This window comes from Numida meleagris, chromosome 18 (genome assembly GCF_002078875.1).
Source record: "Numida meleagris isolate 19003 breed g44 Domestic line chromosome 18, NumMel1.0, whole genome shotgun sequence".
In the NCBI taxonomy this organism is placed as follows: domain Eukaryota; kingdom Metazoa; phylum Chordata; class Aves; order Galliformes; family Numididae; genus Numida; species Numida meleagris.
Genome location: NC_034426.1, coordinates 1,254,784 through 1,271,523, shown reverse-complemented (window position 1 = coordinate 1,271,523; position 16,740 = coordinate 1,254,784). Strand labels below are relative to the sequence as shown.

Here is a 16,740-nt window from a genome sequence, read left to right as displayed (position 1 = left end):
CCGTAGGCTGAGCGAGCGGCTCCGCACCCCGCCGCACTCAGCCCGGGGCCGGGCGCAGCTCCCGCGCAGCCGTGCGATGTGCGCGCAGCGGCACGCACCTGCCCGGCCGGTCACCTAGCGCGGCGCGGCGGCGGGAGGTGCCCCTCGGGAAGTTTGATGGCTTCTTTGAGGAGAGTCAAAGTGCTGCTGGTGTTAAACTTGATCGCGGTGGCTGGCTTCGTCCTCTTCCTGGCCAAGTGCAGACCCATCACGGCCAAGAGCGGCGACTCCTTTCATGACGTCCATCCCAGGGCAGAAGTGGTCAACTTGACGGCCCGCGGCATCAGCTCCATCCAGGACGCGGTGCTGAAGCGGCTCTCCCTCCTGGAGGACATCGTCTACAGACAGCTCAATGGTAGGAACCGCTCTCGTGGGCTTAATGCTGAGGGTACGGCCGTGGGGCACCGAGCGAGCGCGGGGATTTCGTGAAGTTCTGGTGGTCGAGCCACGCTGCATCCCTTTATCTCGTGCACAGGCTCTCGGCTCACCGATGTAGCATCTCGCTTCCAAGTTGTGCTCGTGCTGATAGCTCGGAGCACCTTGCACAGGGTGCGAGGAAGGCACAGCAGCGTAGCGCTGCTTTCTGCTCTGGGGTGCTGGGGAGATCACAGCGTCGTGGTTTCTGCATCCAGGGAGAAGGACATTCCATGGCCGAGCCGAGCGGCACGGGTTATTGATCGAGAGATGGCTTTATGGCTACAGAGATGCTTTTTTTGGAAAGGAGTTTTTAAATGGCCGAAGTGTCGTTTGGGTGCAGAAGGTCGGAAGGCAAAACGCCGTGTCTGTGAGAAGTTGAGCAAACAATTCAGCATTTCCTGCGGCTCAGCCCTAACAGCTGCTAATTGAAACCTCAGTAATGCTTCTCTTTATAGCGCGGCGAAGGGATTTCTATTAAAATCTCACCAGGTTCAGTAGTTCCGAGATGCAGAAAGGGAGTTTTAAAGATGCCGTGTGGGATAGAGAAGCGCTGTAAGGATGTAAGAAATGTAGGTGAGGCACCTCATTAAAATACTGATGTGGAAGCTCATTTTTTTTTAAATTGCTCCCCAGAGATTCCCAAGTGGCAGCGTGATCCCAGCCCAGGCTCCTATTTATTCCTTCCCATCTCTGTAGCGTTAACGACTCCCGGCTTCAGTGCTGCGGAACTAGCGGAGTTGGTGCTTCTGGCGGTGTCAGTGCGATTCCCTCCCTGACTTTTGAAGAGGAAAGCGATGCTCGGTGCTGCGCTGCGTTGTGCTGACAGCCGGTGCGCGCCGTGCCCGTGCAGCAGGAGAGCAGCGTGCCCTGCATGGGGGGGGGGAAGCGTCTGTGCCTCGAGGCAGGGGCTGCAGAAGGCGAGAAGCGCTCGGCTGAGCGGGAAGGTGTTGTTAGTGCTGCGACCTTGTGCACTTGTGTGCCACACCTGTCCTGCTTATTGCGCTGCCTGGGGTTGAAGCAGCAGTGTGGGATGGCAAGCAAGGTGAAATGGGAGAAGGAAAAAGGAATAAGGTGGAAAAGTGGGTTGTGAGGGTTGCATACGCTGAAACTGTGAAGCTCACTGCCGGTTGGGTGCTGCTCGAGCAGAAGTTTGGGCACTTTGCTTACAAAGGGGCAGGAGCTGCAGTGCAGGATAGGAGACCACATGTCAGGACCGTGGTACCAGACGTGTAATCACAGTGCTATCTACCATCCCGCAAGTGCAGAGGGAAAGCTGAAGTTAAAGTGATTGCTCTACTCCCATGGAAGGGAGCGTGGGATGCTCTGCCCTGCTGTGTGCTGGGGCTGTTCTGGAGTCACAGTGTGAGGGGTGCTGTGCTGTGCTGTGTCATCTGGGGGTGCTGTGGACCCCAGGCTCCGGTCAGGAGCCTGCTCTTTGCTCAGGAGCAGCTTTGCACCTGGGAGCAGGGGAGGCAGTGAGGTATCACACGCTGCCCACATCGCAAACGTTTTCTTAGGGCAGGTAGAAAGCTGAGTGCATGAATGCGATGTCTTACCTGCCCTCTGCGCTTTGGGGTGCTTTATGGCATCGCTGATGAGTCTGGCTAACAAACAGCTCCGGTGTAGAGCAATTTTTATGTAACTTTGGGTCAAGTATATATTTGATATGCGTGAGTTTTATAAAAGTACTGAGCGCTCTGGGCGCTGGGTGATGTCTGCGTTGCCTTGGCAAGGCTTTGCCAAGGGTAGTGCCCCCCCCACACCCCTCACTCTCAAAGGACACCAGCAGGTGGGACCAGGAGCGTGCAGCCACTGCAGCAGCTTCCCCACACTGATGCTCATCCCTCTCCTGGGCACCCGAAAAGCGGCTAGAGCGGAAATCCTAGCACCTGCTTGAAGCGTGCTGCTACCAGCTCACTTTGTTTTTCCAGGTCTTAGGATAGGAAGGGTGCATGCTGGTGGCTAGCACCTAGCAGAGCCCACTGTGTGCTCGCCCCTGGTGCAACACATCCACCGGGAGAGTTTGTGCTTGAAGTTGTGCTTTGCTGTCAGTCTGACCTGTGCTTCAGCGTGCACGAGATGTTGGAGCGTCCTGTAGCGCAGCACAGGGTAAGCCCGCGGCTCAGGGAGCATCAGGTTGCGTCTGGGCACAGGGAGAAGCTGAAGCGCAGTTTGGGTGGAATCGGCTGTGGATTCTGTCTGCGTTGCAGCCCTTGGCTGGCTTTCCGTGGGAGTTGAAGCTATTTTTAAAAAAAGCGAATCTCTTGAAAAGCTCCGATTCCACACAATGAAATGAGCGATCCGATCCCACCGCTGCTGGGGTTTCGGTTCTTTTGAGCCGGAGTGTAATGCCTATCAGAAAGAGCAGCTCTCTCTGGTGTGGCCGCCCTCATTTTACACATACGCCTGTTTATTTCCTTAAAGGCCGGTCACCAAAGCAAGCTAAGCAACGCTGTGTGCCTCAGGTGTGGTAAAGGAACAGTTTCACGCCATCATTCCTTCTGAGTGACATTGCTCCATGCTGTCGTTCTGGAAGCAGTGCCAGGCCCGTTCCTGCTCCGCAGTGTGATGCTGTGCACAGAGAGCTGCCCTGACACATCCTGACCCGCTGCCTGCACTGACCCTCACCTGCAACACAGGAATACCGACCTGGGCTGGGGGTTGGCCATTAGTCGCATGCAATGCTGCCTGTGCTTGGTGTTCTCCTTTCAGTCACTTGTGAAGAATCCGTGAGAAGACTCAGTCCTGTCCAAATTTGTCTATCCAATTTTGTTATTTTTTTTTTTTTGGCCTAAAACTGCTGGAAAACTATACATGTGCCTTGCTCTTCCTAAAATGTTATTCTAGCTCCGTAGCTCGTTGCAGCAGTCCCACGGCTCTCCCTTTTCCTTCCCCTGCGGGTCCCTGCCCTGGCACACGGAGCATGCTGCGGGTGACCTTGGAGCGATCTGTCGGAGGCTCTTCTGCGGGCCCGCGCTTATCTGAGAATTCAGGGAATTTTTAATTCCTGTTGTCCTTTTTATGGATGGGATTTCCTTGTCGAGCAGATGTTGCAAGAAAGCTAATGAGAGTCTGAAAGGAACGCGCGCGTTTTATTTGGGATGTTAACCACAACTTGTCTTTGTGATCCAAGCTTTTTTTGTTGGTTTTTTTCTTTAATGCTGACATTTACATAAGCAGTCCAGATTACCTCCAATTTTATGGAGATTCACACAAATGAACTTTTCGGTTTGGGCCCGTGTTGACAAAGAGAGGATCTAAGTGCTCGTGTACAGACAAAACCGAGGCAGCTGGGGAGGAGCTGGAGCGTGTAAGCACTCAGAGGAGCGCAGTCTGCCTCTGCTGCAGCCGTGCGCTTCCTTTGGGGCCGTTGTTGAAAACCCACTGATGTCCATGAGGAATGTGAACAATCTTTGTGTTCGTAGGGCAGGGAAACCACAATGCTGGGCCAAAGATTTTAGCACCGAGCTGCCGCGTGCCGCTGTTAGTGGCGTGTATGACAAGCGATGTGATTTGAGGAAAGCTGTGTTCTTCTTCCTTGAGCTTGTGCGGTTCTCTGCTCCACCTCCCTTCGTCCTCTGGAGGCTGATCCCAGCCTGGGTGTGCGAAAGGAAAACGTTCACAGCGAAGCAGCACGCATTCAGCCCTCTCCCCAAAGGCAGAGAGGAGAAGGCTGGTGCCTTCCCAAGGTGCACTGAGGGGTGGGACGTCAGCTGCCAGGATGCTGGTGGGATGCATGGGGCCTGTCAGCTGCTCTTAAGTGCACAGAGCATCAGGGTGCTGGTGATGAGCGTTCCAAACCCTGCTTGCCAGACGCTCTTGAAGTTGATATATGAACAGCGTGCTCCTGAAGTAGCACTGCCACTTTGAGAGTAAGAAGTGCAGGAAGGAGGTGTCTGAGTACGCCCCGGGTTTGCGCATGGGGAAAGCCATCGCCGCTATCAGCTCCTGCAGAGCAGCTTGAGCAAACAGAAGGGAATCGGTTCAGCTGCCCGCTGGTTATCTGAGGCAGGTATTTAGCCACCTCCCAGGTGTGCTGGAGTAACCATCTGCATGGCTACTTGCTAGCACAGCTCCGGGCTGTGCTACCTGTGCACGTTCAGCAGAGCTCTGGGTCCTGGGTAAAAACCTCCAAGCACTGAAGAACCGCTGGAGTAGGCAGGCCAGAAAATGGGTGAGCAGAGAGAGAGATTTCCCCTTTTGCTAAAGAAGTGCACAGAGTGAACTGCTCTTGTAGGAAAGTTGAAGAGGAGCTTTAAGTTCCTTGGCAGTTAAATAAGCTATGCTCTTTTTTTTTTTTTTAAACAAGCTTGTGTCTGTGCTTTTGCACATGCTGAGATACGAACAAGTGCAGCACCAGCAGCCTCCATGCATGCAGATTTTGCTCTCGTCTGCTTATCCAATTAAGAAATTAACTTTGTGGGGACATGGAGGCAGATACTGTAACACAGCCTTTTGCGTGGTCTTACTATCCCCCTTGTAAGGTGGCACTTAATTAACTTAAAACACTTTAGAGATATGTGGATTTACTTCTCATAAGAATAAGATAATGCTTATCTTCTATAACACTTATCATCCTCAATGTACATTACAAACTTAGCTAACTACCGAGTATAAAATTATATATGTAAATAAGGCAGATTAGAGGCCATTCCATCAGCCATTTAGTGGTATGTAGTAGTGCTACACCCACAGATTAGCAATATTAAGATTTCCTAACAGGTAGGTAATATATAACTAAAGCCCAAAGAAGTTCTCTGATTAAGATAAACAGCTAAATATACAGAACTGAGAGTAGAAGAACGCTGCTTACAGGCAGAATGGGCCAATCTTTAATCACATTAATGAAATCAAATCAAAATAGATCTTCATAGGAGCATAGCCTTGCTGCGTGAAACCCTTTGATATCACAGATGATGACGTGGAGATAAAACAGAACGGTGGCACGCTACGGTGGATGTCACTGCTGTGTTAACTGATGGTTATCACCCAGGATCAGATATACTTTCTTCCCTGTCTATTCTGATACCATGATGTTTTTGAAGTAGAAACAAACTGTGTTATTTTATATGGCCTTACATAGCAACCTGATAAAACCTGCAGCTTTCGTATTTGTTGCGTACCTAACAGATTGGGCTGCTATACTCCCTATTGCAGATAATGCAAGCCATTCAGATTCAGCACATCCTTTTAAAAGTTCTCAAGCTAAACTCAATAGCTGCGAGGAGAGTGGTCTTCATGGTCCTTGGATGCCTGAGAGCTGCTGCCTGTAAGTTATACATGGAAATTACGTCTGATACTGATCAAACAATGAACAGCATAAATACTCTTAAGAGAAATAGTAGAGTTACAAGGTGAGGCTTCACGTAGTCAATTAGGAAGCGTCTAGAAGCTCAGATGTTAACGTGACATTTAGTTTGCAACCTGGCTGGCTGGGGACTGATAGATAATTCTTGTTTTCGATCGTTGTTTGGCATCGTCATCCGAATATTCACTGTCGTTGGCAATGAATGAGTAATAAGCCACTAACACATTTGTCATGCAGAGACAACACAGAAGTCGTGAGATGCAGCAGCAGTGACTAGCAAACAGTGACAATGTTGGCATTTTATTCTTGCATATCAATTCACGTCTGTCTGACTGAAGGAACAGAACCTTGGGTCGATGGTAAATTTTCCAAAACTATGTTAGATTTAGGTAACCAAATAAGTTAAAGATACAAAAAAAGAAAAAAAAAAGCTGCTAAAATTATTGTGTGTGTTACAATATTATTTCCCAACCTCAGCGACTTTAGTAAGAGACATTTGGAAATGGATGCATTTGGCAAAACACGGGCATCTAGTGACATTTCAGTGCCCGCGGGCATCCTGCCTGGCTCCCAGCTGCCACTCCAGAAGGACACGACTCTGCTGTCGGAGCAGTGTCACATCTGCTGGGCTCACGCCGCATCTCGGATGCCCCAGGGCTGTTGGAGCAGCAGCAGGCATTGCTTGGACAACTGAGTCCCCCGCTCGCTGGAGATCTTGTGCTTTGATCAGAGGGGACAGCCAGACAGAGCTGGCTTTGGGCGTATGCTGCCCATGTGCTTGGGTTCTGGGGAGTCAACCCTGCTGTTGGCCAGCACTTTCCCTCATTGCTTCTCTCCTGGCAAAAGCTGCACGTGTTTCCCCGTAAGGAAATGCTGTGCGCAGCATGTGAACAGCTCTACCGCTTAGTGCAAAGGAAAACGGAGATGAGCGCTCTCAGGTAATTAAAAAGGTTTTTCTCCTTTTGCGATTTGTGCCGTTGATCTTTACATAAAGCCCAGCAATCTGGTCCAGATGTCACGGCGGGCTGGCAGGCTGACGGCTCCCGCAGGCTGAGTCCCGGGGCAGGTGAGGACGTTCTGCGCTCCGAAATGTTTTGAACAGGAGATGTTTTTGGCGAGGTGTCCTTATCGACGTCTGCAAACGGCCGTTCAGACCCAGTGCGCGTAGTATTGACCCTACTGTGAGTCAACAGCAGTGATTCAGCTCCGGTAACATATCCTAGTGGTACAATATTATTTTCCCTAAGCAGTTTTGGGAATATTAGCAGCCGTATTTTCTAGCCTTCAATCCCCGTGGTCAAATTTCTTTCCGAAATTTTTGAATGCTTTTACATTTTATTGCTGCAAGCGTGGCTAGTTCCGCCTATAAATCTAATAGTTTATCGACCCGTATTCTGAGACTGGATGACAGTTATCTGAAACTAATGCAGTAATGATGCAATGAGAGCCCTATGTAATGCATTACGTTCGAGGAGAGCACTACGTGGAGCCTCACGCTGCTGACACTGAGCTATTCCACGCTGTGTCTCTGCTGTATCCTCGTGGCTTTGCTGCTTGCACTGGTGCAGAGATGCAAAGTTATCTGAATGACAATTCCCTAAAATCAGGAGTGAATTGGATAAGATCATTATTTGCTTTCTCCTTTTCTGATCAGAGCTCGACTTCGGTTACTGTGTGATGGGCATCAGTCACTGTGTGATGGGCACTGGTTACTGTGCGATAAGGCCCTCCCTGGGATTCCCTCTCATAGAATCATAGAATGGTTTGGGTTGGAAGGGGCCTTTAAGGTCACGTAGGTCATATTTCCAACCCCCTGCTATAGGCAGGGACACCTTCCTCTAGACCAGGTTGCTCACAGCCCCATCCAGCCTGGCCTTGAGTGCTTCTAGGGAGGGGCCATTCACAACCTCACTGGGCAGCCTGTTCCAGTGCCTCACCACCCTCACAGTATAGTATTTCTTCCTAGTATCTAGTCTAAATCTACCCTTTTCCAGTTTAAAACCATTTCCCCTTATCCTGTTGCTACCTGCCCTTATAAAAAGTCATAGAATAGAATCATAGAATCATAGAATTAGCTAGGTTGGAAAAGACAAGATGAGTTGAACCTCATCCCATTGGCTTCAGCCCAGAGATCCAGCCTATCCAGATCTCTCTGTAGGGCCTTTCTACCCCCAGGCAGATCGACACTTCCTGCCAGCTTGGTGTCATCTGCAAACTTCCTCAGGGTGCTCTCAGTGCCCTCATCCAGGTCATCAATAAAGATATTGAAGAGGACAGGCCCCAGCACCGAGCCCTGGGTCCCTCCCCAGCTTTCCTTTTGAGCTTGCATTTGGCCTTGTTGAACTTCGTGAGGTTGGCATGGGCCCACCTCTTGAGCCTGCCCAGGTCCCTCTGGATGGCTTCCCTTCCCTCTAGCGTGTCAACTGCACCACTCAGCTTGGTGTCATTTGCAAACTTGCTGAGGGTGTACTCCATCCCGCTGTCCATGTCGCCTACAAAGATGTTAAATAACTGCTCTTAGCACCAATCCCTGAGGAATGCCACTCGTCACTGGGCTCCACTTTGGCATTGAGCCATTGACCGCAACTTTCTGACTGTGACCATCCAGCCAATTCCTTATCCAACAAGTGGTCCATCCGTCAAATCTTTTTTCTCCAATTTGGAGACCAGGACCTGGAACACTTTGCACAAGGCCAGGTGGCTGATGTCAGTTGCTCTTCCTTTATCCACTGATGCTGTAACTCCATCATAAAAGGCCACCAAGTTTGTCAGGCATGACTTGCGTTTGATGAAGCCGCGGTGGTTATCACCAGTCACCTCATCTGTATTTTCCATGTGCCTTAGTAGGGCCTTCGGGAGGATCTGCTCCATGATTTTGCCAGGCACGGAGGTGAGACTGACTGGCCTTTGATGCTCTGTATTCACAGACAGTAATGTTAAAGGGTATCTGCCGTATTACAGCACTTGTTCAGTATAGGAAGTGCTTGCATCTTCCCAGTATCTGTAGTAAGAAGCAATATGCTTCTTCGTAAGTGGATTTTTTAAAACAGGGATCTTGCTAGGTTACGTGACCCAGGCTGTTCTGTAAGAGCACCACTTCCTGCTGATAGTGAAAATGAAAGATGCTTAAAAGCTGGGGCTTCCCTACGTGGTAAATCACCACTCACTGCGCAGTTGGTGTGCCTCGTTCCACCTGATTAGTTTCATTGCGGTAAAACCAGCTGCGATGTGTCAGCATTTGGCACTGGGGATGGAAGGGATCCTCGGTCCCTTTTTCCATTGGTACCCTCAGCTTTTGTGCAGGTTGCACTTTCTTCTCCCTCCTCCTCTACGTGGCAGTGGTAGGGGTCTTTCTGTGTTTGCAGGTAGAAGGACTCCCAATTGCTTTTCCTTGGCGTGTCCAAGTGCCTCTGAGATACAGAAAGCAGAAAACCATTAGAAGAGAAAAATCAACAGTGGGTTAAGATAGCAACAGTGCCCCAGCTGAGTTATTTTGAGTGTTTCCTCGACCTGCAGAGAGCATGAGCAGGCATGAGAGTTGAGCAAGTTGCCTGACGCCGGGTGAATTCTTTTAACTTTTGTTGTATTTTTCGTTTGTTGTGCAGTATTTCAGAAAACATAACAGCTTTCTGTGGGTATGTTCTCAGAGCATAAGAACAAAAGGAGAAGGTTAATACAAAGAAGTGAAACAATTCATTTCTTTCTGGGTCTTTGCCCACATTACACTTTAAATTAAATCATGAAAGCACTCATCTTTATGCCAAATTACTACAATTTTTTTTTTTTTTTTGCAAAACAATGACTTGATCATACTCAATACAAAACAAAGGAGAAAAAAAGTGAAAATCCATTTAATGATATTTTAACGCTTCCTTATATTCTCTTACTGGGTTTAAAATAACTTTGGTTGACCTTTACATGTTTTTTACACTGTACCCACTTTAGTGAAATCTCTTGGAACACTGGATGCTTTAAATAGGTTGGAGCATAAAGACCATATTCTGTTAGATTTTATTACAGTTTTTCCTATTTGTGCTGACAAGACAATAATAGTAATAACCTATATGCTTTTCTAAACCTGTAGTCAAGACTGGGGCCATGTTGTGCTTTACCCTTCAGTAAATGTACACTGAACGCCATCATGGGAAATTTCAGTTTGAAGTTGGTATTCATGTAATTAAAATCATTAAGGCTGGAAAGAGCACTAAGATCATCCAGTCTGACCCCACCCCACCCCACTGTGCCCACTGAACACCAGTGCCACATCTCCACAGCCCTGGAACTCCTCCAGGGATGGTGACCCCACCACTTGCTGGGCAGCCTGTGTCAGGAAGGGACTGGTTTCACCAGTGGGGACACCAGGCATGAGGGAGGAAAGGTTTAGGGCTCGGTTCTTCCTCCAGCTTTGTGTGATGCTGAACAAATAACTTAGTATGAGGTTAGGAAAAATAAGCAAGGCAGAGGTTCAAGTTCTTGTATTATGGAGTGGATGCCTCAAGGACAGAATGAGGCGAAGAGTTTGTATGTGGGAAATGGGATGAGAACAACGAGAAATCGGCAGGCTGCTTGGGAGGGTTTTAAATGTTTGCAGTTGGCATCAAAGAGGTCGGAACAGAAAAACTGAAGGAGCGGGAGAGGTGTTCACTTCCTATTTCTTACCATAAGAAGCGACTGGAAGTTAGCCTGATTCAGGTGATACCCACTGCCATTAAGAATGGTAATCCAGTGGCTGGTTCACAGCCCATGTATTTGGTGCGACAGACCAATGAGAAACAGGCCATTCCCAAGCTGTTTATTACCATTTAGCGAGACCTATCGTGCGGCAGAATGAGGAGGAAGATGAGAGAGAATTAGGCCTAATGTTGTGTTAATTCTGTGGCTTTTGGATTTCAAATTCATGTTGGTTTCAGTCTGTGTCAGCTGGATGTCCGCTGAGGTGAAGGGGGGATCTGTCCACCTGTTTCCATGAATTTCAGCCTCTGGATGCTTTCCTTGTCCCCATGAGGCTGTTGGAGCCAGGTGGGCTCAGCAGGAGGAAGCCAGCAGCATCATGCAGGGGATCTGTGGACAGGCAGAAGCTTTTATGTAGAAATCTGCCCCTCCAGGAGTGTCTGGCAGGTGGCTACCGGCCTCTTGCAATGCCTTGTATGAACGGTGCTCCCGGGGTTGGCTCACGTTGACTTCTAGTTGTCTTTGGATCAAGCAGTGAATCAATAAGTGACCTTCTGGGGGAGCTTAGTAGCAGCTCTGCGCAGCTATTGAAGGAGGGCAGACAGCAGCATGGGATTTTACGCTTTCATCAGTCTTTTCTCAGGATGTTGCGCAACTTTCCAGTACTAATTAATGCTGTGTTCCCTGTACGCATTTCCTCCCTCCTGATGCTGCCTCTTTGATCCCGTACAACAACATCAGCCCTTGCAAATTAGAACCGGCTGCCAGGCTGCTACGAGAGAAAGAGGCAATGCGTGGCAAGGAACGAAACTGCAGCATCTCATCCCAGTTTGAGGCACTTGGCATGGTTTATGTTCTTTGTGCAGCTGTATGGACAGTTGTGACGTTCCCCTGAATGTCCAGCTCCGATTACAATTGGTGAAACTGGATATGCAGAAATACGCAGCTCTGATTGTGATTGCTGGAACTGAATGTCTAAAGGAAGAAATTTACTCCAAAGCTGCAGACCGACATGTAGGCATCTCTGTGAGCGTCTTCTTATGAGGCTGCCCCAAATTTTCCCAACATGAGAAACTGCTTTCGTTTTTCCAGTTAGGCTGAAGTGGTTGGATACTGTCAAGATCCTCATTATCCCAGCAAATGAGTCCAGGTTTTTTTGGAAACGATGCGTGAAGAAAGCAAGGGTCGTTGTGCTCATGGAGGGACAGAAGAGGAGCGGAGGGGCTGAAAAGCCGGGGAGCACAGAAGGGGGAAGATCAGGAGCCTGGCATGGGTGGGTGACATGGAAATCGGGCATGGGACAAGGTGCCTGGGCAGGGAATGGTGCCTGCCTGAGTGGGGACCCTCCACCGGAGTGAGGCACCTCTGTTTTGCTGTAGGGATGTTTGGATACACAGCGTTTGCTCGAGGTTTTGCTGTAAGCTGTGGAAAGGTGGCCATCTGCAAAAAAATGTGTTATTTGCAATTAGGTATTTTCTATAAATGAAGTGTAACTAAAAGGATAGGGAACTTCCAGAACCTTAATACCAGGTGTGTTTCTGCTGGTTTCATGGTTAGTGCTGGTGTGGCAGAGCGTTCAGAGGTGTGTGGGTAGAAAGGCTGGGCAGCTATCGGTAGCTGTGTGAAGCACAACCATACCCTCACCGTGGCAAAATGATGGGGTTTGTGTCGAAGCACGTTTTTAACCTTTGTTTTTACAACTCCAGAAATGAAGCAGTTTGTTTCTTAATGTAGGCTGAATGCTCCAAGTGTGTGCGGGCTGAGTTTTCACATCCAAATGTATGAAATGCTGGGCTATTAAAATCTGCTTTAACGATCACTTTTCCCATAACTCCTAATATTTGCCATTTACTAATTATGATGTGCCTAAGCGTTTCTCATTTGTAGTACGTATTTTAAATACTGCAGCTGTCCTAGTTCCCAGCTAACTGCTGGTGATTTTTTGCTTTAATGCCTGAGAGCAGCGAGTAGTCCCATTGATTTTTTTTGCAGGTTGGCATTTTAGTGTTCACCTCACACTGTTCTTCATTAGAAAGTTTTTGATGTAAAGGTCCCTGGTGGAAGCGGCCACGGTTGGGCTTGGCAGAGGAACAGCAGTGCTGGGGAGTGCATACGTTCTCAGTGAGCATTGCTTTGTGTCGTACTCTGGTGCTGAGTCAGTGAGGGCAAGCCCAGGGCTGGTGAGCGTGAAGCAGTTTTTTATTTGGGATTTCCTGCTCTATTTATGTACATATATATATATATATCTTCCTTTTTTTTTTCTTTTTCTTTTTTTTTTTTAGTAGTTCTTAGGATTTTCCAACAGATTTGTGGCAGGTGAGATTTGGTAATCTGGGAGGCAGCAGCCTGAGCAGCAGCTTTGCGAGCTCCCCAGTATAGCTGTGGGGAAGAAATAAGGCTTTCTTTGTGCTTTGTTTTGCTCCTTCAAGGGTCGGTGTGATGGGGCTGAAGGGAGGAGACCAACGAGATAGGGTGCTGCCCATATTACTGAGGCCATTGACTTTAAATCCTGATAGACCTCCCTGCAAAACAAGGAGTCGAGAATGCAAGGAAATGGGAGAAAGGGGGAGTAAAAAAGAAAGTGTGAAATGTTAAGTTAGAAATACTTGGAGGAAAAGGGAGGAAACAGGTAATTCACACCGATTTAGATGTTCTGCAAGCATAGAAAGCCCATTAGCTCAGATGTCTGTCCTCCTTGCATTTCATTTTACCTGAATTTTACCTGTATTTTTCCTTCATCTCATTTCTCAATCACCTCCACCAGAGGCAACTCCAGCTGTGATGTGACAGCTGCTACTGTCTTCTTCAGCATGTGCTGCCAAAAATCCCAACTGATTCTAGGCCTTAAGGCACAGTGCTGTCTATTTTCTGTATTTCTTCCTACTATAAAATGGTATATATTAATATTAATAATGCCCTTTCTAAATTTGAAACCCTCCAGGCGTATTGCAATTATGTTTTTTTGTGAATGTCAGTCTTTGGAAGATGCATCTTGGAAGCAAACACTGCTGCAAAAGCACGTCCCAGAGCATGGGCAGTGCTTTGGGGGTAGGTGCAGTGGACAGGACTCAAGGCTGGAACAAACCTGTAAACTCTTAAGGAAGCTTAAATGTAGATGAAAACTTTGAATATCATCTAAATTTTGGTAATAAACTGAATCTAAACCCTAAGCATGGAAGTCCTTAGGGAAGTGTGCCTGAGCTCTACAGGTCCCACCTGGCTTTACATGCAAGTCTTTCAGTGAAAGATCATAGAATGGTTGGGTTGGGAGGCACCTTCAGGCCACCCCAGTGTCAGCCCCTGCTGTGGGCTGGTTGCTGCCCAGTAGATCACGTTGCCCAGGGCCCCCAGCCTGAGGGTGACAGTAACACAGTAAAAAGGAGACGGTTCCACCAACAGAATTCCACTTTCGCTTCCCTTGTTTGTATGCACCTTTATGCTGTATTTATATTATTAAATATAGATTTAAAGAAAGTAGGACTACATCTTGAATGTGGGCTAGTTCAGAGAGCAGAACTGGTATTCTGCTTGAGCTCTTCTTAAATATAAGTCTTAACCAAATCATTAGAACTCTGTTGTGATTGCATGCTCTGATGCATCTCTGAGTCCAACTGGTTTCCTTCTTTCAGTTGCCCAGGCCATGTTTTCACAAGAAGACACTGGGCTCCTGCATGCTCATCTCATGGGGTTGGAGTTCAGTGAGTGAAGCTGAGCCCAGGCTGGTGCTGCCGGTGCTGGTCCCCCAGGAGGCAGGAAGCTCTCAGTGGGAGTTCGACAGGGAAATGGATGACTTGTGTGCAGACTTTGGGCTTATGCAGAAACCTGCATAATTTCCCTGATGGGAGTCATCTTTAATATCTAGCTGGAAAAGAAATACAGATATCTACTTCTACCTAGACGCATGCCTGTCTGCTCTCCTGCTTTTTCCCTTTACATCCAGTGAAATAATTCCCTCTGAGTTAAAAGAACAGATCGGTGCCAGGTGTACGACGTGTGCAGGTTCTGTGCTGAGCACTGCTGAGGTGCCATGGTCCTTCTGCATGCGTTGGCAGCCTCGCTGCAGCTGCGTGTTTCCCAGCTTCCTCCTCGTTCCCTAGCTGTAGGCTGCCTTTTTGCTGTGTGGAAGAAAACGCTGCTTTCTGTTGGAGATTGCATCTGACCTACAACCTCTTTTCCCTCTCTTTCCTCCAAAAATTTTTAAAAATAGGTAGAGATATTTTTCCTTTTTGGCTTGCTCCTTCATTTCCCTTTCTCAAGCCTCCATGCTGAGCCTTGGCTTAAAACCTTAAGAGCTGAAACTCAAGAAGTTGGAAAGAAAAAAAAAAAAAAGCTGATCTAGGAGTCTTCTGCCTGGATCAATGGAGCAAAGGAACAGGCTGAAGTTGCACAATTCTGAGTCAGAACTTTGCAGAACGTGCTGTGTCAGGATCTTGTATGATGCGATTATATTCAGAGGTGCACAAAGGCAAATGCTTTCCCAGTCTTAGGAAGTTCCTTAATTCTTGACTTTTAAAATACTTAAAAAAAAAAAATTGCTGATATGGACATGGAGATAGTAACAAAATTCTTGTGATTTGCTTACTTTAACTTTTTTTGGGGGGGTTATTATTAAATAAATCCTTTTAATATTTGCCTTATGTGAGCATTGGAATTTCTGTTCATGCCTTTGAGTTGCATTTTCTGCCATTTGTGTGCTCAGAGCTTGCAGAAAGGAGCTGAGAGGTGGCCCCAAGTTTTGGAGGTGCAGGGAGAGCTCAGCTCAGCTCAGCTCCCCACAGTGGTTGCTTGGATGTGTGATGGTTGAGGCTGAAACTGGAGGATGCTGCTTGGTTCAGTCCCCAGGAGCGGGCTCGGTGTGTCTATATGGGGACAGCTCTGGGTTGTCAATTTGTGCAGTGAGTGGTGGATCCTGCCCAGGTGCCTTCACATGGGTGAGCTGGAAAAGCCCCAAGGAACCCACTCTGCTCACTGCAGGTACACACTGCGTTGTTTCCAGTGCCTGCAGCAGCGTGAGGATCAGGCTCATGTTAGGTGCTGTATTAACTGGCAATAAGAATTATTATAACAGGCTGCACGCTGAGGTTGAAGCAAGATAGCAGTAGTGTCCAGCTTTCAGCTCCAGACGGGAATGAGCTGGGCTTCTCTCCCATCAGTCCCTTAAGCTGTCACGGTTGAATTCATGCAATTTTTTTCCCCTTGCTAGGTCACTAGGACCCTTTGTATTTCGTTTGCATTGTGTTGTGTCAGGGACTCGGACTTCAGCTATGTACCAAATTCAGAACTGTGTGGGAGATACCTTGCAAGCTTTCATTCATTTTTAACGTCTCAGGGTTTTTTTGACAAGTAAATACAGTTTCATATTTATACCCATGCCAGGAATAAATCAAATTAGTCTGAAATTAACTTTTAGTCTTACAATGGTCTGCGCATTTCTACTATTAAGGAGATAAGGGAGGAGAGTAGCAAACCTGCTTTGAAGGCGAGCTGATTTCCATAGCAGGCAGTGACCTACTTAGCGGGGGGTGGGGGAGAGCGAGCTGAGTCAAATATGGGCTGTTCTTTATTTATACAATTTTAAAGGACCTGCGTCAGTGCTCCTGGACCGAGTCCTCTTCTGCCACTCACCTGGGAACTCAGAGCCAACGAAACCTTGTTTGTCCTTCAGCAGTTTCCTCTGGATTAAAAGCTTCATGCGGAGGCACTTGGTAGATGGCAAGGTTCAGGTATGGCTTCAGGGGAATGTTAACCACAGTTCAACATTTTTAGGAAACCCATTCCATTGCTTCACTTAATCGGGAAGGAGCAGCTTGCCTTGTGCTGGGGCATTTAAGCACAGGAGATTTGGGAACATCCTGGAGGAGAGCTGCCAAGTGGCAGCGGATCTGGAGATCCCCCGGAGCTGGGCTAGAGCAGCAGATGGATCGGGGCATGTGTTAGCTTCTGTTTTCACACACTCCTTGTTGAGTAGCCAGCAGAGGCACGGAGTTGTACGTATATATATACTGTCACATAAACAGTGCATCTACAGCTTGTGGCCTTTTTCCTTAAAAGAGGGTTCCTTCTTTTCTGTCTGACTTGGAGTTGGTCCCATCGTAGCAGGAGCTGCAGAACAGCCCTGCAAGGCTGATGCTGCCCCGGGGCTGCAGTAAGCAATGTGAACGTGCACAGCTGTAGCTCATTGCCCTGTCTCTAGTGTGGTCATTTGCTTTGATGTAAAATCAGTGTGATGTGTGCCCAGATCAGAATGACTGTCACTCATGCCAGACATTGAAATACATGGATTTCTGCAGAAAAAGGTGGTGAGT

The 16,740-nt window shown here is 48.0% G+C and overlaps 1 protein-coding gene across 2 annotated transcripts in view; it reads left to right on the top strand.

Moving 5' to 3' along the window:
- GALNT17 (polypeptide N-acetylgalactosaminyltransferase 17) overlaps positions 1 to 16,740 on the top strand; it is a 190,118-nt gene continuing 173,378 nt past the window's right edge. For both annotated transcript variants that reach the window (XM_021415775.1, XM_021415777.1), the window contains exon 1: positions 1 to 394. In XM_021415775.1, coding sequence (XP_021271450.1) covers positions 157 to 394 — 238 coding nt within the window. In that variant the 5' untranslated portion in view covers positions 1 to 156. The remainder of the gene's footprint in view (positions 395 to 16,740) is intronic.